Below are 27,330 nucleotides of genomic sequence, written 5' to 3'. Positions count from 1 at the left end.
AAGATCATTTTGGGGTCTTTTTTTTCTGCACGTTTGATACATATTGAACTCGTTTCTAGAGGCCGAAGGCCAACATCCGTATCTATTAGCGAGAGGAGACGGAGCCCTTTTCAATCCCGACCTGCTCGATGACGACTCGATCAAACTGGCCCGACTGAGACCAAACGAAAAGCCTCAACTCTGCCTCGCAGCAAAAACAAATGAAAAAAAAATGGAAAAAAAACAAACAGAATCAACTGAACCAGGCTGAGAATGAATGGACGGAGTGAGCGCCGGGGTGCTATTAGCCCGTCTGAGTCACTCATGTGTCTGAGTCACTCTACAAGAATAGATTCATCGCCGCCACCGCTGCACAGCAGCACCTCATGTGTGGACGAGGACAGAGAGACCGAGAACGAGGAGGGCAGATGAAAGAAAGGAGGCGAAATCGACGGAGAGGAGCAAAGAGAGAAACAGGGGAAAGAAAAAAAAAAAACAGCAGCATCACATCGGTACTGAGAGAGACGAGACGAGTCAGGAGGAGGAGGAGACACAAAGACGGAGCCAGAAGCAGACGCAGCGGTCCGGCGACCGCCGAGGCCAGCGGGTGGAGGATGGCGGGGGAACGAACGAAATAAATAAATAAATAAATAGATGGATAGATAGATAGAAAGAGAGCAGCCGGTGCGTGCTCCAATTCATTTGGAGTTTCATTAGGGGAAGCGAGACGGAGAGAGGGAGACCGGCAGCAGAACAAAAGCAATCAGGGGATTTTTTCACGCAGGAGAGATGTGCGGCCAAAATCAATAAGTGCTCCGGCGCTCCCTCACTCCGCACCCTGCAGACTCAATATCAGCACCCAGGGGGAGAGAGAGCGAGCGAGCGAGCGAGCGAGAGAGAGAGAGAGAGAGAGAGAGAAATAAAAAGATAGAATACGATTAAATGCAGAAGGAAAGGAGGAGGTGCATCACGCAGAAGCAAAGCGATTAAAAAATAAATAAATAAATTAAAAAAAATAGAGGGGGCACGTGCGTGCTAGTGCACGTACTTGACACCGTCCTTATTTGCTGTATTTATGTTTAAGCAGCGATCCAGCTGAGCAGCTCATTATGAGCCGGTAACGATTCCCTGACGAGGCGCTGGCTGACTGACTGACTGGCTGACTGACCGACCAACCAACCGAGCGGCTGCATTAGCATAAAAGTCGGTAACGAAGCAGCAAAAGTGAATCAGGTTGAAGGTGGTGGAGGAGCGCTGCACCGCAACTCCTGCCGTGGAGTAACGCAGGAAAATTCCTAAGACAAAAACATTCCTTGTTTTGCACAAATGGTTTTCTGTTGCGATTTTACTCCATCATCTGAGCTCGTTCGGGACAGACGTGGGTTGGATGGACGGAGATGAACGACGAAGACACTTTGTTTGTCGCAATAAGTGTTCTGACCATCAGGTGGTGCTCAATCTCTCACTGTGGGACGTAAAAGGTCCAGCTCGTAGAATTTTTAAGGAAGCCCGGTAGTTAAGACAGCCTGCCTGACAGCGAGTTCGGTTTACAGGGCGGGCACTGTCAGGTGGGCTTCATTAAATGGTGGCGCAACTAGGAGCAAGACCCTTTTTGCTTTATGTATGCACTAATATATATGAGAACTCTTCAAAGGGTAAGAGAAGCAAATTACTTTCATTGTATTGCGAGTACGCGCTTTTATCAATGAATTTATGGGCACTATGTTCAATATAAAAATCATACATCAAGCCAAATTTGACACACTGGACTTTGAAGGTGCCACATCTGTGAAAGAGTTTTAAGTTGAAATTTTGTGGGGAAAAAAAGTCGATACGAAATATCGTGAATCAAGTTGACGTGAAAAAAAAGACGAGATTTTGTGAATAAATTCAAAATTTCTTGAATGAAGTTGATGTTAAAAAAAGATGGAATTTCGTGAATGAAGTCAACGCGGTGGTGGGGGGAGGTATAAATATCCACCGGCTTTCTGAGGTGTCTCTCTCAGTGCACTCTAGGCACACACACACACACACACACACACACACACACACACACACACACACACACACACACACACACACACACACACTATGTGGTGGGTTCACCGGTCGCCCGGCCCTATGGAAGCGGCTCCTGGCTGCAGTCCGGGAGCAGCAACTCAACTCCCCGACCCTCGTGCTCCCCGCAGCCCAGCTCTCGCTTCCCCGGCAGTGCAACCGCACCGTACTCTCCGCAAATTGCCTCTCCATCTCACCTGTCCCAGCCGATTATCAATTATTGATGAATGGGTCGCCTTACGGGGGCAGACGGGACGCCAAGAGCAGGGAGGTGGCGCTGGCGGTGGAGGGGTGGAGGGAAGGAGGAGGAGAGCCTGGGGGTGAGTGGACGGGGTGAGGAGAGCACAGCTGACTGTTATTAACCTAACAAACTGACTGCACATCTGTCAGTGTGTGTGTGTGTGTGTGTGTGCGTGCGTGCGTGCGTGCGTGCGTACAGGAGGGCCACATCTCTGCGAATGTTTACAGTCCTTGTGGACAAAAAAACAACAACCCAAAAATCAATAATATGTCTACAGTGAAACCACACATCTGTTTGTGCGCATGTGTGTGTGTGCGCGAGTTTGTGTGTGCGTAATCCTGGATTACAAATTCATTTCATCTTCCCCAGTCAAAGCCCCGTATTGTGCAAAATGCACTTAACGACGACGACAGTTCACTAAGTTGAGCAAAAGCGGTGCAAAATTGAGCAAAAGTCAAACCGGTACTTCTGTCCTTCCGCCCCCTGTGATGTCACAAAGGGCGGTAAGACCTCCCCATGGTAATAGACGACGGCCCGAGCCAAGTCTATGTTCTGGCCTCCTTGAAGCCACTTTTTTCTTTTTTTCTTTGTTTCTTTCACTGGCTGTAAACAGAGGGCTAAATAATTCAAGAGATCAGTTGGGTTTCGGGGATAATTTACTGTCTGGAGTCTGAAAATTTTTCACCTTTATGATCTCAAAGATATTTATATAAGAAAAAAATCAAACTAATAAATAAGCAGAAGCGTTTCATCGATACTGGCCAGAATATTAACCAAGACCGTCCGTATAATGAGCTCATGTCCGCAGGCCAAAGCGCACACACACACACACACACACACACACACACACACACACACACACACACACACACACACACACACACACACACACACACACACACACACACACACACACACACACACACACACACACACACGAGGCAGAGACTAGTGCTCAAGCGTCTGCAGGGACAAAACTAACTTTTTTTTGTTGTTGTGGTTTAGGCTTTTTTTCATGGGTTGAACTACTTTTAGTTGACACCATTCGACTGTTCCCTTTGTCACGGCCGTCAGCGACATTAAAGCCGCGCGGTCGAGATTAGCGGAGCGTTTTAAAGCGAAAACGAGGATGACAAAGACCTGCAGCGGTTTGTGTGTTTTGGAGAGCGCCGCGCTCGGCCGCAGGGTCCAATATTTGCTCGGCCGGGCTTTTGGCTTAACAATGGAACAGAGAGGAAAAATCTGATTAGCAGCCATCTGTATTAAAGACATGTGTCTGAAAGTTAAAAAAAAAAAAAAAAAAAAGGCACGTAACGCATCTCCAAACCTTGTGCCTTTTGTTTTTTCTTCCCGACCTTGTTTTCCTCGGTAACCTGGAAACTGGAGTTCATTTCAAAATGAGGCTAACTGGCAAACGATGACAAACACATTTTCTGTTTCAGAGGAAAAGGGATTCAATATTTTTTCTGTCAATGTCTGCAAGAGGAGAAAAAAAACCAAGGCCAAAACGTCTCCGATTCCTGAAACAACAATTTGACGGTTTCAAAATAAGATTATCACGATGTGACTACGAGCTGCCCGGCACGACGTTTCATCTCCAAAACTCCTTCGACGCCGGGAATTCCAGCCAAACGGAACCAGCGTTCACGTGAAGCTCTCCGGTCCGCGATTCAAATGAGAAATCCGTCCCCTTTTGTGCAGGACCTATCAACATCCCGACGCATCGGTTGGTGCAGCCAGATGGAGAAGCGGTCCCCGCGCACCGCCACTCGCTTCCCGCCTCATTGATCCACTCATGCAAACTTAATAAAAGCCACCAAATGAGGGGGAAAAATTGTCATCTTGTTTCGTTAAGGGAAAAAAGGTGAAAAGGCCGTGTGGAAAATTGAAACGTCTGGAAGGGGCAGGAAGGGGGGGGAGGGGAGGGGGCAAGATGCCTGAGTCCGGCCGACCCGACTACTCAGGAGGCTGCCGAGCACGTTGGGGGAGGGACTAAAGCCGGAGTCGGAGGCCCCCGTTGAGGGAGCGCTCGAGATTTCTGCAAGAAAAATATTTGATCAATGACTCACCGCACGCACACACGCACGCACGCACGCACGCACGCACGCCCGGGGGCTCGTGCGCACTCTGTCGCCGTTCTCCAGTGGTCCATAACAAAACCGAATTAAAACGAAACCCCCTTCAGCAACGCCACTGACGGGGCCCCGGAGCTAAAATCCATCATGCATATGTAAAAAGCGTGTGCACGTGCACGTGCACACGCACGCACGCTGCGGGGCTGCAGCTACAGCAACACAGACAGGATGCAGCCAACACCCATGCGGTGCACGCGGCCATTCCTGCCACGCGTGCCTGCAAAACGTGCGGAGGGACCCCCGGACCCTGGAGCGCAGTGGCGGGGGAGGTGGAGAGGGGTGGGGGGGCAGGCGGCAGCGCGCGGAACAACTTGTGCCCACACCGAACCGCAATCCTGCGACGCAGCTGCGAAGCAACCCAATTTTCTCGAGGTGTCGGGGTTTTTTTTCTTTTGGGGGGGGGGGTTTACTGTTGTTTTTGTTTCATTTTTTTTGGGGGGGGGGGGGAAATCGCAGCCAGCAGACGCAGGAGGACGTCTGCCCCCTGCAGGCCAAGGACGGAGACAAAACCCGGAAATAAATAAATAAATAAATGTGGAGCGGCGCTTTGGGAAGAAAACAAACGTTACCACCTTTCTTCTGGCAGACGGACGGAACACAGACTGACAAAGCGATGCTGCTGTGTGGTCCGACAGGCTTCACCACCCCCCACCCAACCACCCACCCACAATGAGCCAACGTCAGGGTGGCCACACCCACCCAGGCACAGTGCAGTGACTCGCCAGCGCTTCAGGGGTTTTCCTCCAGCCCGGCCCATCAAACAGCAGCTTCAGCTGAAGCTGCAGGTCTTCACTTTCTGCACCGGCACCGTGGCCAAATACCGAGAGCTCCGGCCCAGACAGGGAGCGAGAGGGATTTCAAGATTCAAGATTCAAGATTCCTTTATTCGTCCCAGTCCTGCCAGTCCTTTCCAGTCCTGCCAGCACTCGCTTCGCCAGGAGGAGATCCAACGGCAGGCCCCGCCTCCCTAGGCCAGGTGCACGCCCACGCCCCGGCCGTGCAGCACGTCGGCACTCCGGCAGCGCACCACGCCGACCAGGTACAAAGATGGCCGCCGGAGGGTCGACGTGACGCAACTGCTCGGGAAAGCCAGAGCCACCGACGAGCCAGATGGAACGTTTCCAAAGTAAAAAAAAAAAAAATCCATTAGATTTATTCCGGGAATTCATCTGGTAAAGAGCCCACAGAAAACATTTAGCAAGAGAGGGAGAGCGGGAGAGAGAGAGGGAGACAGAGAGGGAGAGCGGGAGAGAAAGAGAAAGAGAGAGGGAGAGAGAGAGACAGACAGAGAGTGAGGGCGAGAGAGCGAGAGAGAGAGAGCTCTATAACTCACATTCAAAGCAGACCAACCTGATTTTAGAGCAACATTTTTACACATCAGTTTGTCAACATTTCATTTGATGGCAGTGAAGTACTCAAAATGTTCCCCTGTGCACCATCAACCCATTTTTTTTGTCAAAATGACAGAGAAAAACACAACAGAGTTGACGTGAATTCATTTTCCACCTAAAAAACAAAAAGGTATCAAGGTGGGATTTTTGGGGGGAAAAAAATGAAAAATAAAAAAATTGCTGCACGCAGTTTCTGTCTCTTTGCCCTTTCCAGCCGTCAGGGCCCTGAATGCGTCGCTGCCCAGCGACCACTTCCTGTACCTGGGTTGCACTCTTCCGATTTCCCAGCGACCGCTCCTAAACGCCCCCTCTGCACGAATATGAAAATAACACACAGCCGCGCACAATGCACCTTTGTGGGTGCGCGCGCAAGTGTATGTGTGTGTGTGTGTGTGTGTGTGTGTGTGTGTGTGTGTGTGTGTGTGTGTGTGTGTGTGTGTGTGTGTGTGTGTGCGCCGGGGGGATTCGTTTCACACAGCACGGCACAGCTGTTCCAGACACTGCAGTGTGCCGCCGTCTGCTGCGACGAAGAGACGGTGTGTGGGGGGGGGGGGGGAGCACCGCATCCAATCACTGCAAGTCGGTCTGCGACTTCTTTACAAAAAAAACCCGCCCGCCGGCCGGCCGAGTGGGCGGGCGGGCGGGTCTCCTCGTTCCGATGGACCCAAATGGCTGAAACCGTGTCTGAGGGAAACCAGCGCCGATCAGGAGGAGGAGAAGGGCGAGGTGGAGGAGGAGGAAGAGGAGGAAGAGGAAAAGGAGGAGGAGATTGAGAGGGAGGAGGAAGAGTAGAGAGAGGAGGAAGAGTAGAGAGAGGAGGAAGAGTAGAGAGAGGACGAAGAGGAGGAGTTTGAGAGGGAGGAAGAAGTGCAGGAAGAAAAGGTGTAGGAGGAAGAGGAGGAGGAAGAGGAGGAGGTGGAGGAAAAGGAAGACGACGAAGAGGAGCTGCAGTCTGGACCGCCCGTCTCTCGGCAACGGGACACAAAACTCACTTTGATCACATCCCATCTATAATAATACCAATAACAATAATAATAATAATACTAATAACAATAGTAATGAGGACAGCCCTGCGATGGATTGGCTACTTGTTCAGAATGCCTTTGCTTTTGACAGCTGGGATTGGCTCCACAACACACACACACACACACACACACACACACACACACACACACACACACACACACACACACACACACACACACACACACACACACACACACACACACACACACAGAGTGCAGGAGCAGGCAGGTATTGAAAATGAATGGATGGATAATAACATTAATAATGGGAAGGAAAAAAAAAAATCAGTCGCTCAAAAAGATTGAGACAGCAGCTGGAGAGAGGTTCTCCAGGACGGGACCACTGCAGCGCATAGTTATTTCTAGGTTTCTGTTGTGCATTTTTGGTGTGTGTGTGTGTGTGTGTGTGTGTGTGTGTGTGTGTGTTTGTGAGCAGGTGGGTGGTGGTTGTTGTTTATGCTCGGTCACTCACTTGCATGTTTGTCTGCCAGGGCGATGAGCGTCCCGGAGATGTCCCTGCGTCGGTAAAAACACACCACTTTGGCCTCCACGTTCCCATTGGCTGTCTGCAAAGCAGAGACAATTGGCGTTACCAAGGCAACAAGTGGTGCCGCACGCAGACCCCGCACGCACGCACACACACACACACACACACACACACACGGATGAAAGAGCCGTAGATGAGGCTAGTTTTTAATGACGCTTGGAAACGCTGCGCGGGACTGCAAAGAGGGAAAAAAAAAAAAAAAAAAAAAGAAAAGAAAAGAAAAAAAAAGAACTGCGGTGACCAGGACGCCACCGACACTTTTTTCTTGCTGCCGTAAATCTACAGCGACGCCACGATTGCCTGCATGTAATGAGGAGCACGTGACGACGTTGTATCGATCGGCACTTTCAAAAAAAGAGAAAAAAATGAGAGCGCGAGACAGCGAGACAGCGAGAGAGAGAGAGGGAGGGAGCCGCTCGCCCGTGTCTGCAAATCAATCCCGCTCATTTAGAAATTGATTAGCGACTCTGAGGCCGTTCTTTGTGGCTCCCTGAGAATAAAGCACTGCTTAATAACAGGGTATAAGCTGTTCCTATTGACGAGCCGCGATACTTGAAAGTGTTTCACACCGCCGGCCATCACATTTACATCCTGTTTGGGGAGGCCCCAAACGTGACGGAGCTGAAGGGGAGATGATAGCGGAATATGCAATGAAGAAGAAAAAAAAAAAATCTAATTTGTATGGAGGCAAAAATAAATAAATGAATAAATAAATAAATACAATGCAGTCTTGAAGACTATTTTTATATTGTGTTATTTTATTTGTTAACCTGGATTCCGCTTTTTAAATTTCCTCCAGATCAAACTCCGTCGCAGCGGCTTAGGAAAGTACATCCCATCCCCGTTCTGACAATAAATCACTCTAAAAAGATCCCTGATAACATTTGTGGAAGAATAAGACGTTCATTTCCTCTTTTCTTCTTGTCTAAATCGCTGGCATCACTTAAAAAAGGGCCTTCAGTCAGGAAGATTTTCCACCAGTGAGAGGAGCTGCTCCTCTCTCTCTCTCTCTCTCTCTCTCTCTCTCTCTCTCTCAGTGTGTGTGTGTGTGTGTGTGTGTGTGTGTGTGTGTGTGTGGATGGGACTGGGGGACAGACATCAGGCACCTGTAGCCCGTCTCCAGACACCAGAGCATCGCTATCCTGCCGTTTGGCCCGCAGGACGCACGAGGCGGCTGCCCTGGCGTCGCCGGCGCCTGCCAAACCTGCTGCCACCTGCCAAACTGCTACTTCGACTCTCCCACTCCTTTCAGTTTTTCTTTTTACGACGTGCGCTTCAACCGACCAGCAACGCCCGCCCAGCGACCTTGACGACGCGTCGAATGGCGTCGGCAAAGGAGGCCACAGAAGTGAATACGTTTCTCAAACTAACACATTTTATTTTGAAAATGATGAGAAATGTAAGAAAAAAAATGATGTCTAATTTTTTTTACTTTAAAGGCCCCGTTTGTGGCATTGAAATGGGATATACTTGTATCAGTGCATAAAAAATAAATACGTTTTGTGTTTTCGCTCTCGAAAAATAAACGTTTTAACAGAGCAAATGCATTTTTAAAGGAAAGGAACACATTGCACCACCACATGATTTTACCCCGATATCACGGCTGGTAGAGAAAAAGATGTGGGCTATCAGAAAACATTTAATAATATCATTATTGTCGTCATTAGTCTCCATATAAAAGAATTTACTTAACATGAAGTGCCATGTCTCACTTTATGACTGAACTTTATCCAGGATTTGCATCAAACGGTGAAAATTACAAAGGAAATCCTTAAACCTGTGAATGTGGTCCAAATTATTTTTAATTATTCTAGCAAAGAAAACTTAATTTTTTTTTTTCAGGGGTTTATAATATTAGTTGTTTTTTTTATTTAATGGAGGTACTGATCGGAGAAAAAAAAAAACATTGCACAGGAACATTTGATTTTGCGCAACTAATCACATTTCTTTGGGTTTATTTTGTGCGTGTTCCAAAGAAACCATTTTAAAGACATCAGACTGATGCGATTAGCTGACTGGCAGTCGGAGGGACTGGGTCAGTCTGAAGTCTGGCATGCTGCCGTCTGACCTGCGATGGACTGGATGGGGCAAAAAAACAAAAAACAAAAATGATTACCTTGTTCAGCTCCTCTATTCTTCTGATCAGCAACGGGTTGCTGGACGAGTTCTCGAAATAGACGTAATCTGTGGCGGGACAGCGGGGAAGGAGGAGAGGGGGAGAGAGAGAGAGACATCAGTCAGCTCTGTGAGGTCGGCTGGGAGCTCGGGGGTGATTTCCAGTTGGGCCGTGCCGCTGCTGTGGCGTAATTGGTCGACAGGAAATGACAACACGAGACGTCCAGCAAATGTTGATGCAACTTGAGTCACTTGGATTCGCACACAGGCCGCCGTCCGGCTGCTGTTGGGAGGTACCAGGGAGCGAACACACACACACACACACACACACACACACACACACACACACACACACACACACACACACACACACACACACACACACACACACACACACACACACACACACACACACACACACACACACACACACACACACACACACACACACAGCTCTGGTTACCGTCGCCGCTATTTTGTTTTGTTTGCATTCACCGAGCGTCTGCGTTCGTTCTGCTGCGTGGCCGTGCGTGCGTGCGTACGTGCGTGCGTGCACAATCTCCGCCACGCATGTGTGCCTCGACTGCGGCCCAGGCCCCCGGTGTGTGTGTGTGTGTGTGGGGTTCCTGGCAGCGCTCCAGGCCCGTCGGAGGCTTAGCTCTCCCCAGGACGTCCCCACAGGCCCCGGCCCTGGTAGGGTGCCTGCTCTCAGCCCCGCATGTGTCTTGGCTGAGTGCTGTCAGATTATACCCCACACTTGGAAGGCTGCCTGGAGGCGGAGCCGTACCCCCCTCCGCCGCCGCCGCCCCCCCGCCACCTCACCCACGGGTAGAGATTGCCCCAGAAACTCCAGCGACCGCCGCTGCCGCCGCCGCCGCCGCCGCCGCCGCCTTCACTCCCAGCATTTCCTGCGTCCGACGCCGGCTGGTCTCACGGATCGGCACCAGCATCCAGATCTGCCTCGCATTACAACAACCTCCGGGCAATACAAGGGAAACGCTTTGAACGCTATTCGTGCAAGCGCGCAGTGTTTTTTTTTTTTTTTTTATTGTTAGCAGTTTGCTGCAGGGATCTGCAGAAAAAAAAAAACATGCAAATGAATAACACACAAAAAAAGAAACGGCCGTGACGTGGACATTTAGGAGGTTGTAGAGTCCAAGTCCTCGACGCATAATCTGAGGATTGTAGTGACTGTTAAACTGCTAATTCTTCCGCATTAGATGGCGGAATGCATGAAGTAATGACGCTACGTCTTAGGCATAGAGTGCGGGGATGTTTTGTCCAAGCGGCGACGCGAAACCTCCACTGCGGGAAAAAGTTTTGCGGAAAAGCCGAGGATGGCGTGGATCCGGTCACGCTTACAAGGCCACTGTTGGCTGAATTGAGCATCAAGCTCCGTTTAGCTGACACAACATTCTGTAAGTGGCAGTTAACAAATGAAAAGGCCGCTTTCCCTCCATTATGGGTCATTTGCTTTTTTTTTTTTTTTACTATTTTTTTTAAAATCCAAAATCCACTAAAGTTGATATTTTCTGTCTGCTGTATCTGAAACGCAAAGAAAAACCTTGGGCCTAAAACGCACATGCGCGCACACACTCCGTGTGCCCGATTCATTAATATTTCTCTGTAAGTCAGCAAACTCAGTGGTCCGGTCATGACCGTTCTGTGAGAAAAACACTGTCAATTCTTAAAAAGTGAGGTTGAAAAAACATTTTTCTTCAAAATTAAACTTATTAACAAAAATAGCCTTCAAGTAACCAAGTTAGCGAGGTGTTTTTCCAACTCGTCCCGCCACCCAGTCAGACACCTGGGGTGACGGTCTGGTTCTCACCGTTTACTTAATGTAATTGAAAGCAAAGGCGGCCGTTCGACATTTTCTTTTTACATTTGCAGAGAATGGAACCACTTCAGAGACTGAACCATGAATCTGGGGGGGTGGTGGTGGTGGTGGAGGGGAAGGCGCGGCTCTAGGGTGCAGGGCGGCTGGACGAGTGGCTGGAGAGTTTTCCACCGCGCGAGAAGAGAGGAGCCGGAGCTGGAGAGGCAACTCGGAACGAGAGCAACAGAGAAGAGCCTGTAGGCACCAGGCAGCGTCGCTCCGTCTCTCCAATTCCCATCAGCCCTTCCGCCGCCTCTCACCGCGTATAACCCTCCCCCGCCCTCACCCCAACACACACACACACACACACACACACACACACACACACACACACACACACACACACACACACACACACACTTCTTTTCCACCGATCCCGTTGCCAGCCAATCGGCAGCCTCCGGCGCCTGTGACGTCACAGTGCAGTCGGATTTTGCGTAAGCCAATCGGGGGCACGTTGGGGAGTCTTACAAAAAAAAAGAGGGGTGGGGGCGGAGGGGGGGGAGAGAGAGAGAGAGAGAGAAAGAGTCTGCAGGGCTGATTCAAAGCAGGCCAAGAGAGAGACGAGCAGACGCTGGGATGCGAGGGGACCTGGAGACCAGTGATGGAGCCGCACTGGAGGAGGGTCCAGCAGAGACGGCGGGACGCTGGACGAGTCAATTTGGCTAGTTAGTAGTTTAGGAGGGAACATTCTGCGGAGGAGGTAAACTATTGAGGACTTGAACTCTCTTGACCTGGTGATGGGGTCCTGCCGTCTAATTATTGATCAGCAGCCACGGCGTGTTTTCTGAGAAGATACAGAAAGGCCCTTGTGTCCGCAGTGACTCTCCGGATCGTCGATATGCTTTGTTTAAAATTATTTCAGGAGGCGTTTTGACGCCAGACGAGAGGCACGGCGCCGCGTTTTTGAAGCCCTTTTGAAGAACGGTGGCAAAGAACCGTGTGACGAGACGGTGACGAATCGCTGCGCAATGTGACTCCCCGATGAAAAGCAGCCTTCAGTAGTCAAACTGGTCCAGCTCTGGCGAGGCCAGAGTCACCTTCACAGTGAAAAGGTCAAAGGTCGGCAAAACCGCTACCGCATTTGCACTTTTCCTTACGTTGCGTGTCCCTGCAGATGTGCAACAGTCTGACTGTCTGCCAGTGACTGGCGATCACTTGATCGCAGCGCACACGCCGTTCCTGCGCTGGTATTCCCTCCGGGGAGTGTTCCCTGCCCTCACCGCTGCATATCACACACACACACACACACACACACACACACACACACACACACACACACACACACACACACACACACACACACACACACACACACACACACACACACACACACACACACACACACACACACACACACACACACCAAGCTGAGAAGAACGCCTGATGTGAGCTCACCAACTTTAATAGAGCCGAGAAGGCAGAATGTGACCACGACGGAACGCTGTCTTTTTAATTTAACACAAGACGCAGGATCACTAAAGGTTTCAGTTATTCAATGTGTGTCTTCCAACACGACAACATTTTACAGCTACAACTGTCGGACTCGTGTTAACCTCAGGTTTTCACAGCATCGCAGGCTAGCGCTAAATTCGCCGTATGATGGATAATGGGACTTTCGCTGTAGGAGGAGAGAGGAAAAAAAAAACCTTTTGAATGAGTCTCGCGCATCGTCGTGACCCTGAGCGGCGCGATCAAACTCGACATCGGCGACCCGTCGGGAGGGAACGCCGCAGACTGGAAAACTTCGCTTTGACGCCACGGTTGATTTGTGTGCACAAAGGAAGTATTTTTAACCAAATGAAATACACCGATACTACTTTTTCACTGAACCAGTAGAGTTCGAGTACTCGCATTTCAGTACTCATCGATACTGATGCCAATATAGAATTACTCAGATTTTTTTTTTTCTACTTGGACAAGATTGCTCAGCATGTTTGTCTCGAACAGGGCGAATGTCATAGTTTCACTGCAGCGCAAACACAACTTCAACAAAATTGTCACATACATATACAACTGGTATCGGCGTTGTGGTATCGGCACATGTTTTACAAGTACGAGTAGAGTAATCAACCCCGGTATCGGTACCGATACCGGTATCCGGGCATGCCAAATAAAAAGACAAGGCAACTTTCCATCGCGGATCATTCAAATCATCGTCCATTTGAAGCAACCAGCTGTATGACAGGTGTTTGGTTCAAAGTCAAAGGTGCTTAATCAGCAAGCTGGCAGAGTAGGTAAAAGCATCTGAAACTACTGGGCATTTCAAATTATTCCTTCTGTTCACATTGATTGGGAATTGGGAATTTGGTACTAGAACTTGTTCAACAGAGGCTGCGTTCGGACAGATGAACTGCAGCATCCTCATTCATCTTAATGTCCCAGTCAGAGAGGTACCAGGGCTCCGCCCTCCCACCCCCTCCAAAAAAAACAAATACTCAAAAAAAAAAAACTCAAATGTCTCACACACACTCACGGACATCCAGAGAAGAGGCTGATTGGACAACCATTTCTCCCAATCCAACAGTCCGGAAGAATCACTTCAGTAGGAGCATGAAAACGCTGTCGGTGATAACTTTTACAATAGAAAATCCACCGGAACTGTAAACTTTTCTGGGACTGTTTTGAGATCCTTGTAATTCCGGCTACATAAACCACACAAAAATCCTCATTAAAAAAAAACTTGTTTTCTTCTCCCGTTGATAACAAAAAAAAACTTTCTGTTTAAAAGAAAAATGGTACTGCCTCAGTTCACTGTGCAGTCTGAGTGTGTGGTCACTTAATGCAAACATATTTCCTCACCAATCGGGTAAACTTTAGACACCGATTAGTCTGCCGAATATTTGTGATGTCACAGATTATGCGGCTGGCCCTGCCCTTTAAACTCTGATTTCCTGTTGGAAAATCTACAGTTGGAAAAAATGTACAGTCAGCAGTAAATATGAAAACAGCCTCAAACTATTTTTTTTTTTAGTCTTACAGTCGTCGTCAGCAACACACATGTACACATATATTCGCACATGCACCCCTCCGCTTTTTGCTGTTGAAATGACTAAAGTCCAGGCCTATACAACAAAAAAGTTGATGAGAAATGGACTAATGCTGTATTTTACACTCGGTCCCCAACACTTTTCAGTGCACGTGAGAAAGGGAGGCACGCGGCGGGCACGGGGGAATAGCGGCGTGCCGCCTGCACCATAAAAACCAGGACATTCAGACCCGTGGAGGCAGAATTCACCCGCCGTTTATCCTCAAGGGGAAGTCGTCGCTTTTCCAAGAGGATCCTGCATTGTTTGGCGGCCGCCTTTCAAAAGGCTTTGTTCTCGTGTTTAGTTGTTTTGGCCGTCAAAGGGGAAAAGCTTTGGCCAGTTAAGACAATCGTCCCCTTTGGAGAAAAATACATTATATGCCATTTTTGCAGTCTGTCTCAGTTGATGGGATACGTATGGTTTCAAGGGTCACGGTGGTCAAAAAGCATTGCCACTCAAAACTTCTTCCTATGCATGCATATATTTTATTAAGATGTAATTTTTTAAAGAAAACCACGATAGGGGCTTTTTGTAAATTAACTCTGACATATACCGCAAAACAAGCACAATGTAGGTGGCTCTTACCCTCAAGTCAACAATCTTCAGCAAAACAAAACTTCACGGTGGGCATGTATCGGACCTTTCTGCTCCCAAAGGCAGATGTTACACACTACATGCCCTCCCAGAAGGCAACAAGGCAACAGGGTGAGAAAATCAACGCCTCAGTGCGTCTTTACGGTATTTAAATGCATTGTAATGAAATGCATGAAAAGCAGCTGGACGCCAGACATTTAAAGTCCTGCATGACCATATTTGAAAGCTCTGAATGACAGTTTTTCCCAGCTGAGCAGTATTTAACAGGTCTGATTTATAGTCCTTTGAGGGGAAAGAGGCAGCACCTACAGTCGGTAGGTAGGAACAAAACAACAAAGTAACAAAAACAGGAAGCATTAGTAATGCTGTAAATAATGATAACCACAATGTTGACGCAGTAACATGAGCACAAAACGCGTACGACAACAGGACAACACTTCCCCATTAAGAGAAGAGCGACTACCGACTGGCTTTGGCAGGATGGTCAGCTGAGCGCCGCATCATCGCCGCCAACTGTACCCCCGACTTTTGTGAAACACTCAATCAGATCATTTCAAGTGGTAATTATCATGCCAGTTTCACTTGGGCATTTACATTTGGGAAAGAAATACACTTCCATCCAACTCTGGGGCATCTCAGCGTCAGATGTTGACAGTGTGAAACTAGTGTGTTCGGCTCACATCAGGCCAATTCTACACAACGAATAAAACAAAAATGTCTTCCTGGGGGAAACGGATGAGGGAACTGTCACCAGCGGTGGCGTACACGTCATCTGTTCCAACAAAAAAAAATAATCTTTTTATAAAAAAAAAAAAAAAAAGTCACAAGCGTTTTCAGGTTATCTTTTAACAAAAGAAAAATCCTTGCAAGGCGCCATTCCGACTTAAAATTCTGCCGGCATCTGACTGATCATCCCCTGCGCCTTCGCTTCCAGAGCTCGTTTCCAACCTTTCCTGACATTCTGTGATCCAAACTAAAAAAAAGTTGAAAAAAACCGAGACCCTGCCAACTCCCAACTATCAGCGATTTGAAGCAGAGAAACATCACGACAGTTGAACACATTGGCAGGGATGAGTGGGCGGGGGAAAAACGTGAATCTTAATTAGGTACCAACTCTGATTGCCTGCGCAGAATTAACCTGCTAAAGGTTGTGGGAGGAGGGGGGAAAGCTTCTTTACAAGTGTATTTTTGAGATATTAACAAGACCATAAACCTCTTCAGTCCTACTATGTTGTGTTCAAGGTACTCAGCCTTCCCCACGCATTAGTTGCGTGCCCCCCCCCCCCCCCCCCCCAATAAATAAATAAATAAATAAATAAATAATCAAATAAAAAAAAAACTTTGCATGTAAAAGCATCTACTTGCTGCTTCACCCCCCGAGGGTGTCAAGGGGGCTTGTGCACTCCGGTGACATCGGCCGTGATGACAAAGAAGAGTGACCGTGCAGTACTTTCCATGACACGCAAAAACTTTTAGGGGGGTCTGCCTTCGCCTCGTCACATTTAAAAAAAAAACATACAGCATCGCAATGCACTGCTCTTAAATTGGGGTAGTTACTGGTGGGGGGACTCAAGTTCACGCTCGGCAAAGCACAAAAGAAAGCGGCAGCGGTTTTTATAGTCAGCGAGCCGCTCTTCATCGCCATCCTCCTCTTCACCACCATCATCATGGGTGAAGCACAACGCTCATGAGCTACGGTAGTGGAAAATATTGAAGGGGTGAAACGGACCGCGTTTTGTACATACATTTCTTCTATTTTAAAATAGAAAAAAAATGGGGGGGAAAGAAAAAGAAAAGACCGACTGCGAATTACGGCGTGTCCGCCATGCAATAAAAGCAACGCGAGCGGGACGGTTCTTGGGTGTGAGTGTGTGAGTCCGCCTTACCTCCAACCCGGTACATGTTCGCTGCCATGACTGCCCCGGTCCCTGGCTTCCTCTCCAGGTGGAGGGGTGGCTCTCTTGTCGCTGGCGCTGCCGGAGCTCAACTGCCGCCGCTGTGTGTGTTGGAAAATGGTGGATTGATCAATACGAAACAGACGAGGCGAGGTGCCTTAAAGAGACAGTGCGCGCACACAGCTCCCCGCCAGAGCGCCGAGGCGTACGGGGATGTTTTTTGGGGGTATAGGTAGTGGAGGAAGTGGCGATAGTGGTGGTGGTGCAATAAAACGGCGATTTTATTTGCCGTTTTTAATGACCGCTAGCAGTTTAGCATCGCGTTAGCTTGAAGAGCTGCCTGCGCCACGGGCTTTTGAAAGATTGGCCACGTGACGTCACGGGTTCGCGCAAAGCCAAACTAGTGCCGCATTTCTTTTCTTTTTTTTCACCCACAAAAAGTTGCGTTAGCCGCCGTTAAATTAGCCTGGTTTATACCAAGTTGTTCAATAGTTAACATAAGTGACGAGCTAACGAAAACACATCTTCTGACTGTCAAATGTGACCGTTTTGTAAAATGATTTCATTAAAAACAGAAGCTAGCAATAAAAGTACTGACAAGTGTGACTAGGAGATATATTGTCCTGTTTATGTTTCTCAAAAGACCACGTATGAACTTGATAAAAATAAAATAAAATAAAATAGTTGCCACATCTTGTTATTCCAAGTCCATCCACACCATTCAAATGTTGTGAATCCAAACCCGGAAAGCTTAGTAATGTCAATTGAGGTCCTGGAGCCAGCAGGGGGAGGCCCCCATGGGGTCACAAAGAGGAATAAGATTACTAATGGTTACATTTAATTAATGTGGTGACTAATCCCACGAGGGTGTCTCCTGTGACAATAACTACACGAGTAACAGAAAATTGAGAACACTTGATGAATGCAGTGAGTTGGCCCCCATTGGTGCAAGTCCATAAAATACAGTATGCTAATGGACACTTGAACTTGCTCCGAGATATGGTGAAATTTAATTATTGAATGTGATTTGTACTTCAACCTCCCTCCTCCCCACCCATAAACAACATTTTTTTATAGCTGTTAATTTCCTTTCAGGCTAAGGTACTCTGATGTAGGTATCACTCTTCACATGTCATCTGTCATTACTTTGTCAGCTTGAAACCAGTACGTGCACAACATTGAGCACCAAACGTATAACAATAATAGCTCAGTGACTGATAGGCACTTGGCAGGATTCCAGACGCTGACACAGAACCAAATGAACTGCTTTGTTAAAAAATATAAAAATCTATGATGGGGTGGGCAGGATTTTGTAGTTTGGCACATAACATTATATTTCTGTGTTGCAATCTAAAGCAATTTTTCTTTTATACCTCCAATAGAAACCCTGCTGCTTTCTTCGGGTAGCAGTAGATAAAGTACAACAGTGCTACAGAATAAAATGTTTACTGCGGTCGTGGGTGACTGTTGTAGTTTTCACTGTGGACACAAGCGCTGTGCCTCAGTGCTGGAAGAATGCTGTGGCGAAGGCTTCATCTGATCTATACCATATGGAGGCCTCAATTACTGTTTTCTTACACAGGGGACGCCAGTCTGCAGTCACATGGCCACTGCGGCCCAATCGCATTTCAGTGCTGCACTGTAGACTTTCCTGCTCAACGTGCAGCCTCAGTGTTGGATCTGTGCTGCATTGGATGGAGTCTATGTTGTGTCCTGGGACTGTTTTACAAAGATGAAGCAGAGGCAGTTCGGGCATATTTGCGAGAATTCTTACATGTATCTGCTACTATTGTCAGTCCATACTAAAACATACAACACTATCAAGTCTTTTTATATGTGTCAGTGCAGAAAAATACAACAACTGTTTATTGTTCTCTTTATTAAAATGCATTTTTGTTTTCTTTTTCAGTTCATTTCTCTTTTTTTTTTTAGCTATTCGTTTGGGATGTGGTTTTGTAACATGGAAGACCTGCCACTTCTTAATGACCCTAGTCCAAGAACTGCACTCTCTTTAGTATGTATTCCTTGCTGATTTACTGCCTATTTAGAGCTACAGCCCTGTGCAACATTACCGTATGTCATGGGATATTTCTTCACATCGTGTTGGGTCAGCTGTGGAACATGTAAGCGTACTTTAAAGCTGTGAAAATATTGCCCAATAAACCAGAAAGAAAACAGTGCCAATATTTAATGTGTTTTTAAACAGTGTTGCATCAGCATTTCAGCCCTTTAGTGGGAACTGTGACCACTTTCATTAGGAATGTTTGCAAACTTGGCTGCTCGCTGTCATGCAGATGCTCCTTCGGACTACATTGTTTCTCTGCCAGATGTTGCTGCACCCAGGAACACAGGCTGGCCGGCGGTGCAGGTGTTCTCCCTGATGTATCCTTGTCTGCAGAGGATTGGACGGAGACACAGGCCTGCAGAATCACCCCTCAGTTTGGTGTCAGCCCCGTAGACTGACCACTAATGGCCCTCTCTTGCTTTTCTCTTCCTTTTTGTCATGGTATCACATCCCTTGTATGTTGTAGATAAACGTTCAAGGGGCCACAAAAGACGCAGACAAGAAAACAAAACAAACCAAAAAACATTTGGGTCCGTTGTCAAGGAGAAAACAATTAATTTCTTTGATTGTCCCCAAGACACAGTGACTGGCAATGCAATAAAGGGACTGCTGTAAGTGTTGTCTCCTCTTCACTGCTAAACTCACTGCAAAAGGTAGGTATTATTCCAGAAATGATATTGTGAGAGTGTTACCTTCCAGTGTTCAGTGTTGCTCAGAATGAAGGGATAGTGCCGGCATCCCACAGAGCTCTGTCAGCCCTAGTCTTAACAAAACTTTGCCATGGTGGTAAGAGTTACAGCAGCTCACCATGAGTTTGGAGACTCAGCGTTCTTGACTCTTCATACAAAACTGCCCATCTGCACCTCCAACTGAGGAGGTCTCAGAATGAAGTATTATTCACATAATATTCACGCATGCTTTTGGCCTAGTAAATCAACTGCAATTACTTGCACGTCGTGAACATGTCAGGTTTGTTTAGGAGGCAAGTATATTTTGAAGTATTATACTTCTAACAGCAGAAAAAGACTCGACGCATTACAATACGACCAACTTGTGCTTATTAATATTAGACTACAGGGGGAGCTATTGTACAGCTTTTGACGAAAAGTTCCGCTTCAGTATGTTGGACGTCTACAAAAAATATACAAGTCGGTTACTACAAATCCACGTAATTAGTTGTGCAAACTAATCTTATTGTTCTTGGCTCATGTAAAACTGTGCACCTAGAAACTATTGTCGTGACAAAAATATATATATATATACAATTTGGACTATGATGCTCAAGACCAACAAACAAATTGACATACACCTGTGGACCAACTGCGTTAAGTAATAAACCAAACGATAAAGTAAATACTATGATGACAAAACACTGCCCTGAACAAACAATTGACTAAAAAAGATGCTCCAGGCTGCATGTGCCTTTGTTAGCCAGGAGGGGGCGTCACTCGCCCATCTTTTTCCTCACTGTCCTCACCTGCACTCTTTTCAGAGCAGTGATGTGGAAGGCAGTGATGTGGAAGACGCTGACGCATCCATCCCTCAGCATCCGGAACCATCGGTGGCTCATCGCAAACCATGTAGCAACACTGAAAATGAGCTCTTTCATGAAGCAGATATCAACTGTTTGCACAGCAAATCAAATCTTCCCACACTGTGGCCTCTGTGGTGCTGTTTTGCCAGAAGGTAATAATGCAGTTGACGGAGAAGGCGGTACGACTTGCTATTTAAAGTCTTTTTTCACTCTCTGTCTGTCATCTGTTTCTGCAAACCGGGCTCGGCCTGAATCACTTGGCCATACTATACAAGGCACCAGAAGAACCCTTGGCTCTAATCCAAGGGGATTAGCAAGAATGGAATGAGAGTGGAATATGTCTGACACCCAGACGGGGGAAATGGTGTCAGACATGAGTGCAGACTACTGAAATATGTGACACCAGAATAGAATGAATGCATAGGCTCACAAGGCAGCCCCACCTTCTGAGGGAATCCCGTGTCCGGCCGCTACTCTAAGATCGTGTGGCGGAAGGCCGAGTGCCACCCAAAAGAATCAGCACCTCATTTTTGTGGTCAAACAGCTGGTGAACCACCAAATTTGTCTTTCTGTTCAGAGAGCCGCTGACAGTTGGTGAGAGGCAGGGAAACCCCGGTCGTGGTCAGAGGTTGAAAAGCAACCGCCGGGATGGTAAACGAAATCAGAAAGACATGCATTGTTTCTCTTCACCGCATCACCTTTCAGGGATAAACCAAGGACATGATGCTGCCGAACTGGCTTGCTTTGTAGGGCTGAGGCCGAAATCAGAGGGCAAAAGAATGAAAGAGGTTGGATCTGTTCCTTGCCCAGCACTGTGGGAGGTTTGTGAGCGATGCGTCCCCCGGGGGCTCTCAATCTGTCAGGTCCGCCAAGAGAGCGAGTCTTTTTGGTCGAACACGGAATTGCTGCTTCATCGCAGTGTGCTAATTGGACGTTGCCCCCTTGCTGTTTTCTGCAGTGCGGGGGCGAAACCTGATCTCGTGAACTTTTAAAAGCGCTTGATTGGATCCGATAATGAGAAGCACCTCAAGGCAGGCCTCTTTATAGGAACTGAGAAGAAATGCGCGGGGGTCCTAACGTAATAATGAACTTTGACTATCGAAGCACGTGAAATTACCGTCTTTCAATGAGACAGGTTTTCTTTTTTTGTTCTACCCAAGTTCTGCCTCACGAGAACGATAACTATTGGTCTGAGGTGATGTTCCTTTCATGTCAATGGGAACCATTGTGGCAGAGGAAAACGGGAGGCAATTTCAGGTGTACGCCCTGAAAACAGGGTGATAAAAAAAAATCAAAGTTTTTAAAAGATCTAACAAGCGACTAAAACAGGAGGGGCACTGTTTTGTTTTCCATTACTACACCACCCGTCTGTTCACAGAGTCTAATTATATGCTGCAAGAGCCTCGACTGTGTGTATGGCCTTTTTCTGTACATGAAATGGAACTAAACATTTCTACGTATAAACGCAACTCCGGCATGACAGTCGAGAGACAAAATTACTTTGTTTAACACTTGGCTAAAGAATATGTTCCAGACTTTTTTTTTTTTTTCATGATAAATTTTGGCCTTTAGCAGGACCAGCAGGTCCCACTATGTCACCGACACTATACCATTTGTGGACATTACCAGCAAGGGAGTGGCTGTCAGTTTGAGGACAGAGTAGAAGGTTTCTCAGGGGGTTTTCCACAGGCTTGGTCACACATGTGTCTGACGTTGAGACCAGCGATGGAAAAGAACGTTACACCCAGACTCCCAAAGAAGACCCTGAATGCAGACACAACAATTTCAGGGGCACATTTGAAGAGAAGGAAACCACAGCTTCAGATTGGTAATTTTGAAATTTGCGCAGACAGACTAGGCTGCTGCCTCAGTGCTAAAAAAAAATCCCAGGATGATATACTAATGTCATCATTTTAAGACAATTGATGCATTGTAGAGGGTGGACAGCCAAAGCGTGGGAAAGAGTCCCCGCGCTCTATACGCTGCCTGTTCAGCTTTGATTCTAATAAATCATCTCATTCTATTGTATTTTTAAACAATGCAATAGATATACAAAATGTATGTATCGAAATAGAAAAACCAAGATCTTGACAATTTTAAAAAGTCATTTAGCCTTTTTGCAGGGGGATTTATGTCCTTTTCTGCAGCCAACCACCAGGGGGCAATTAATCACACCAGTCAATATTTCGTAGACTAGCTAGGAGACAGAAACAGCAGTGATTTATTTTGCAATGAATCAGAATTATAGATTTTAGGTATCCAACTGTCGGGCAAATACATCTACTGAGTGTGACAGAGTTGTCAGTGGCTGTGTATCATTCATTTTAACTCAATGCGATAACATGGTTCCCGGACAAATAGGTGAAATTCCTGTATAAACAACGGCAGCAGCATCGTCAGTGGTACTTTTGAGTAGATTTCAAACACCACCAAGTTCATTGCCTAATGTCGGCACCTCAGTTAAAAGCCACACACATTTGCCTTTATTTATATTCCTCCACTCCCATTTAAGGGACTCCCAGGAAAGCAGCTCCGCGAGAGGGAGGATCACAGGACGTTGCAGATAGAGAGATCAAAACCTCGCAAAAAAATGAGTGCCAGCTGCTGCCACCACTCCCTCCGTCCGCTGGGGCCCCTCCTCGGGATTCAACAGCAGGTCGAGTGGCCGCACATGTCCCCCCCACCCCCGCCACCGCCCGCCCCAATCCACAAACCTCGAGCTTCGCGCTGTAAGCAAACACAAGATGAATTAAATGATGGATTCATTGGGAAGAAGTAACGAGCACCATCTAAGAATATCCTCTGAAATTAGACGAGGGAGCAGTGAAAGTGCACAAGGCGGAACCTCCAGCAGCAGTGACCGGGAAGGATGTTTGTCAAGAATAACAATGTCCTAAAAGACCAGAAATAGCCACGTTACAGTTTGTAACATGTTCCTAACACTGGAAGTGCAAAAAGAAATTGTTGGAGATGATTAATAACAGAATTAGAAAAATGATGATGGAATTTGTTTGGGCGTTTTGGTTACTATGTGAATAAGCACAATAAAAGTGTTTTGTTTTGTTTCAGTTTTTTGTACCTTCCCCTCCAACTGAACTTCAAGTTTTTGACAGCTGACATGAATGAAGACAAAGGCTGTATCTCTCCTGTTTCAAGATCTAAAATTCAAGCAGGAGTATCTGTAATGCGGGTGTTCCTTCTCCAGTGATGTCATTGGGAGGAGGAGGAGAACCAGCCGTGACGGCGGTGAGGTCATCGTCACGACGAACTTCACTGTCACCAGGAAACCATGATGAAGATAGGACCCATCACATTCTGAGAGCCAGATAAGGATAAAACGGCCTCTCAGTCTTATCTGCAGAGTCTCTGTCCATGAAAATTTCAGCCCTGTGTCTGTCAGCACAAACATATCGTCTACTATGAATGTGCAAATCTTCTCTCAGTCTCCCCGCCTGAGCTAAACATAGGCGACTGTTTCTAAAATGGTGTGGGAACACTTCAATAATTGATGCAGGCTCTTTTTTTCCCCCTCGCCTCTCTCTTAGTTACCGCCTTCACATCACGTGCCGCGCATATAAAGAACTGTGTGCCGTTTTTTTTTTCCCCTTTCTCACATTTTCATCTCACTGTCGCAGCTCTGCTGAACAACAGCTGCGTTTCCATTACAGTTTTTCCCAACATAAAAGCAATATTTCTAAAATTTTGCGATTTGCAGGTGTTTTCCACTGAATGGTGTGAAGCACATAAACTGTAATTCTCATAAAATCCCATTCCACAAGATTTACAAGAATTACGTTTGCTTTTGTTTGTTTGCTGTCAAGAATGGTTTGATGGTTCTTCTCTTCGATAACTTCTGCGTCTCCTCTTCCATCCACAACGTAACGTGCCATTTTCACTTGAAGTGAGCTGGTCATGTGACTGACATATACCTCGATATTGATACGTCTGAAAACCATCTCATGAGAGTGTAAAAACCTTGTAGCGATATTTAAGAAGTTTTTTGAAGCTTAGGTGTTTCCATTACCAGTTTTTTTTTAATTGCGATATTTAGGTTCTGCGCAATTTAATGGAAACGCAGCTAATGTGGTGTGTCTTAGCTTTCAATAGAGACCCCAGAACCAGAACCCAGAACCAGAACCCCAAATCATCCAGTGAACTCTGTGCCCTTGTAATGCCAGCTGGTGAAAGGAACAGCCGCCTGTGGTCTTGGGGTTGGGCACGGGGGGCGCCAGTCCCGCTGGCTCCTCAGAGTGAGTGTTACATCATGTGGCGGACCTTTTGTATTGCGGCTGCATTCGCATCTGCGGAGCCCTGGATAGTTTGCGTGTCTGAACTTTTTTGGGAGGGGGATCGTGTGAACAGGGGAAAAAGGAAAGAAGGAAGGAAGGAAGTGAAAGCAGAGACATGCTGCGACTGTCCAAGGTCAAAGGCCAGTGCCGGCACCTGTTTGCCCCGACAGCACAAGTCTTTAAAGTGTGTGTTTGGCTGGGTGGTGCTGTGCCAGACAGGTGTGCAGCTGGCTGGAATTCACAAACAGTCCTTTTGCTGCTGGGTGGGTCACGTCTCAGAGCATACCATACATTAGCACTTCAAAAACAAACAATAATATTTTTCAATAAATAGAAATCATCGTCATCTTAGTTTCTCTCAAAGATATGTTTCATGCTGAGGGACAAGGAGAGATGTTAAAGCTTTTGTCTCCACGCTTTGCATAATTTTATTTGTTCGCAACGAGCCGTGACGCTCTGTGCTTTTATCTTGGGTCTGCCGTGTAAGATATCCCGCTGACGCGGCCGAGATTACTCTCTCAGACTGAGAAAAATCATCCCGGAGCTCGATAGCGAGATAAGTCATCTCTGCGATAAAGAGAAGATCACTTGCACTCTCTCCACCCTGGCTCGCTATATCCCACACAAGTGACGTGCCCAAATACTTGAAAGCCCTTGAGGACCACCTCACCCTTCTTCTGCATACTCTCCTCCCCCTCCTTCATCTATTCCTGTCTATTCCCTTGGGGCTGGATGCTTGATCTGCTCCGAGGAAACAAACTGGTGCGTGAGTTCAGCACTCGATCAGAAACAAGTTCCGAGTGCAATACTATTGGCCTGGATCTGTCCACTAGCGTCTCTGTGGGCTTCTCCTGCGCGTCAGACGAGTCAAATCACTTTGCCAGCCATTGCTTTTTTTTTCTTTCCTCGTCCTTGAAAAGTATTGAAATAAAAGATTACAAATTGAAAAGACAAAGCCTCTCACAGAGGGCTCTGCTGATTGTACATTCTTTTTTTTAGCTGCTGGAAACTCATTCGCAGCACAGACAGAGGGAACGGCACATCTAATCTCAAACTGAACTGAGGATTCCAGAGAACATTGGCCACTCACTTCCACTCTCCTTCCCACCTCCTCCCTATTTATTTGACTGGGTTTAATTGTGCTCCAGACTGCAGCTGAACTGGCAACAAACCTGCAGCCACAGCACACAACTAGAGGTGAACAGTAATGAACCCATGACCTCTGCAGAACACACACACACACGTACACACTCTGAGTTCTGGGCGAACGCCGGAAAACATTTTCTCATGCACTGCTGCTGATGGCGGTAGTTCCTGTCGGGACGGCCTAAATGGCTTTGCTGCTCTTAAGAGGCTGCTGAGTTTCACAGCGAGCCAAGTTAAAGACAGTGAGCTCAGCGATAAGGCAGAACCGGCTGCAGGCATGCTGACGGGCGCTAATCTGGCCGGGACACAGATGTGGGAAATATCAGAGCGACTGTTCCTGGTGCAGGAGGACCTGCACTGTATCAGCAGGCAGACAGAGCAGACAGCACCAATGTGTGAAGTAGATGACCTAAGTCACTCCCTGGAGGCCCAGTGGAAAGACAGACACACACTGTTTAGGGTAATGAGTGACTTTTAAGTCATCACTAAGGAGCAGCGACAAAACTGACGAGTCTGGAATGTGGACATTCCTGGTTTTTCCAGGTGTGCCAATCTCTCTCTGATGACCTCATTTAAAAAAATAAAAAAATAAAAAATACAGCGGCTGCATATTTCACTGAGTGCAAGTTGATCCTCTCGAGCCACGTTTTGAGACTCTTCCTTTTGCCCGCAAAATTCCAAGCAGCCACTCTCGCTCCGTGAAAGAAGGCATTGTAACTGAACCAGACACTGTTCCTACTCCTCTTGCGGAAAGGAGGGAAAAGGAAGTAGGAGTGCATGTGCCACTTTATGTGATTTTTCTATACGGTTAACACCCTGGCTGAGGTTGGCATAGACAGACCACAGGCTGGACTGCGCAGAGAGCCATACTTCCAGGGAGTGCTGCTTGGAAAGTACGGTACAAAACTAGACATGGCTCTGTTGATATTCTTGAGGCTTCAACAATGCCAAACATAATATGGAGTGAATAGGTTGAGAGCATGTCCTGTTTGTAGACTTAATCTATATAATCTCTAGCCAAAAGCCAAAAACAAGTCCAACAATATTAGTTTAAATAAACGTCATGTGATCTAATTATTAGAAATATCAAACAAAGACAGAAAGAAATCAAGAATGTGAACTATCTACACTGCATGCTCAGTCTCTCCTTCATGTTTTACTTGGCCTTGGCTTCAACTTCACTGTTTTATAGGCAGCCACAACCTAAACGAGTTCCAGAGTGGCTTTAGTTTAATACTAACACCCATGAATAGAGTCGTGAGATATAGACAATAACTAGGTTTATTAAGCTGTATTTTATCTAATTGAAAAGGAATTGATATCAAGATGCAAGCTCTTTAAACTTGTTAAAGTGTTCATTTTTTTGGAGCGATTTCCAAAAGAGAGCAAAAAAAAAAAAAACCCCGTA

General features: G+C 47.0%; 2 protein-coding genes across 5 annotated transcripts in view; both read right to left on the bottom strand.

Moving 5' to 3' along the window:
* The window catches only part of mta1 (metastasis associated 1), a 30,754-nt gene extending 13,515 nt beyond the window's left edge, over positions 1-17,239 (bottom strand). For 2 of the 4 annotated variants that reach the window (XM_076023175.1, XM_076023178.1), the window contains exons 1-3: positions 16,880-17,239; positions 9,493-9,560; positions 7,302-7,395 (exon numbers count right to left, since the gene is read on the bottom strand). In XM_076023175.1, the coding sequence (XP_075879290.1) occupies positions 7,302-7,395; positions 9,493-9,560; positions 16,880-16,907 (190 nt within the window). In that variant the 5' untranslated portion in view covers positions 16,908-17,239. Of the gene's footprint in view, positions 1-3,418; positions 3,494-3,605; positions 3,760-7,301; positions 7,396-9,492; positions 9,561-16,879 lie in introns of those variants that run through there. The other 2 variants (XM_076023176.1, XM_076023179.1) reach the window with 2 other exon arrangements.
* tmem229b (transmembrane protein 229B) overlaps positions 1-24,901 on the bottom strand; it is a 50,893-nt gene extending 25,992 nt beyond the window's left edge. Inside the window, exon 1 of the mRNA XM_076023181.1 lies at positions 24,892-24,901. The gene's annotated coding sequence lies outside the window, so the exon portion shown is untranslated. The remainder of the gene's footprint in view (positions 1-24,891) is intronic.
* Positions 24,902-27,330: the final 2,429 nt, after the last annotated feature.

This window comes from Nelusetta ayraudi, unplaced genomic scaffold, assembly GCF_046127955.1.
Source record: "Nelusetta ayraudi isolate G7.1 ecotype Tasmania unplaced genomic scaffold, CSIRO-AGI_Nayr_v1 ptg000015l, whole genome shotgun sequence".
Classification (NCBI taxonomy): Eukaryota; Metazoa; Chordata; class Actinopteri; order Tetraodontiformes; family Monacanthidae; genus Nelusetta; species Nelusetta ayraudi.
This window is presented reverse-complemented; position numbering and strand designations above follow the sequence as displayed.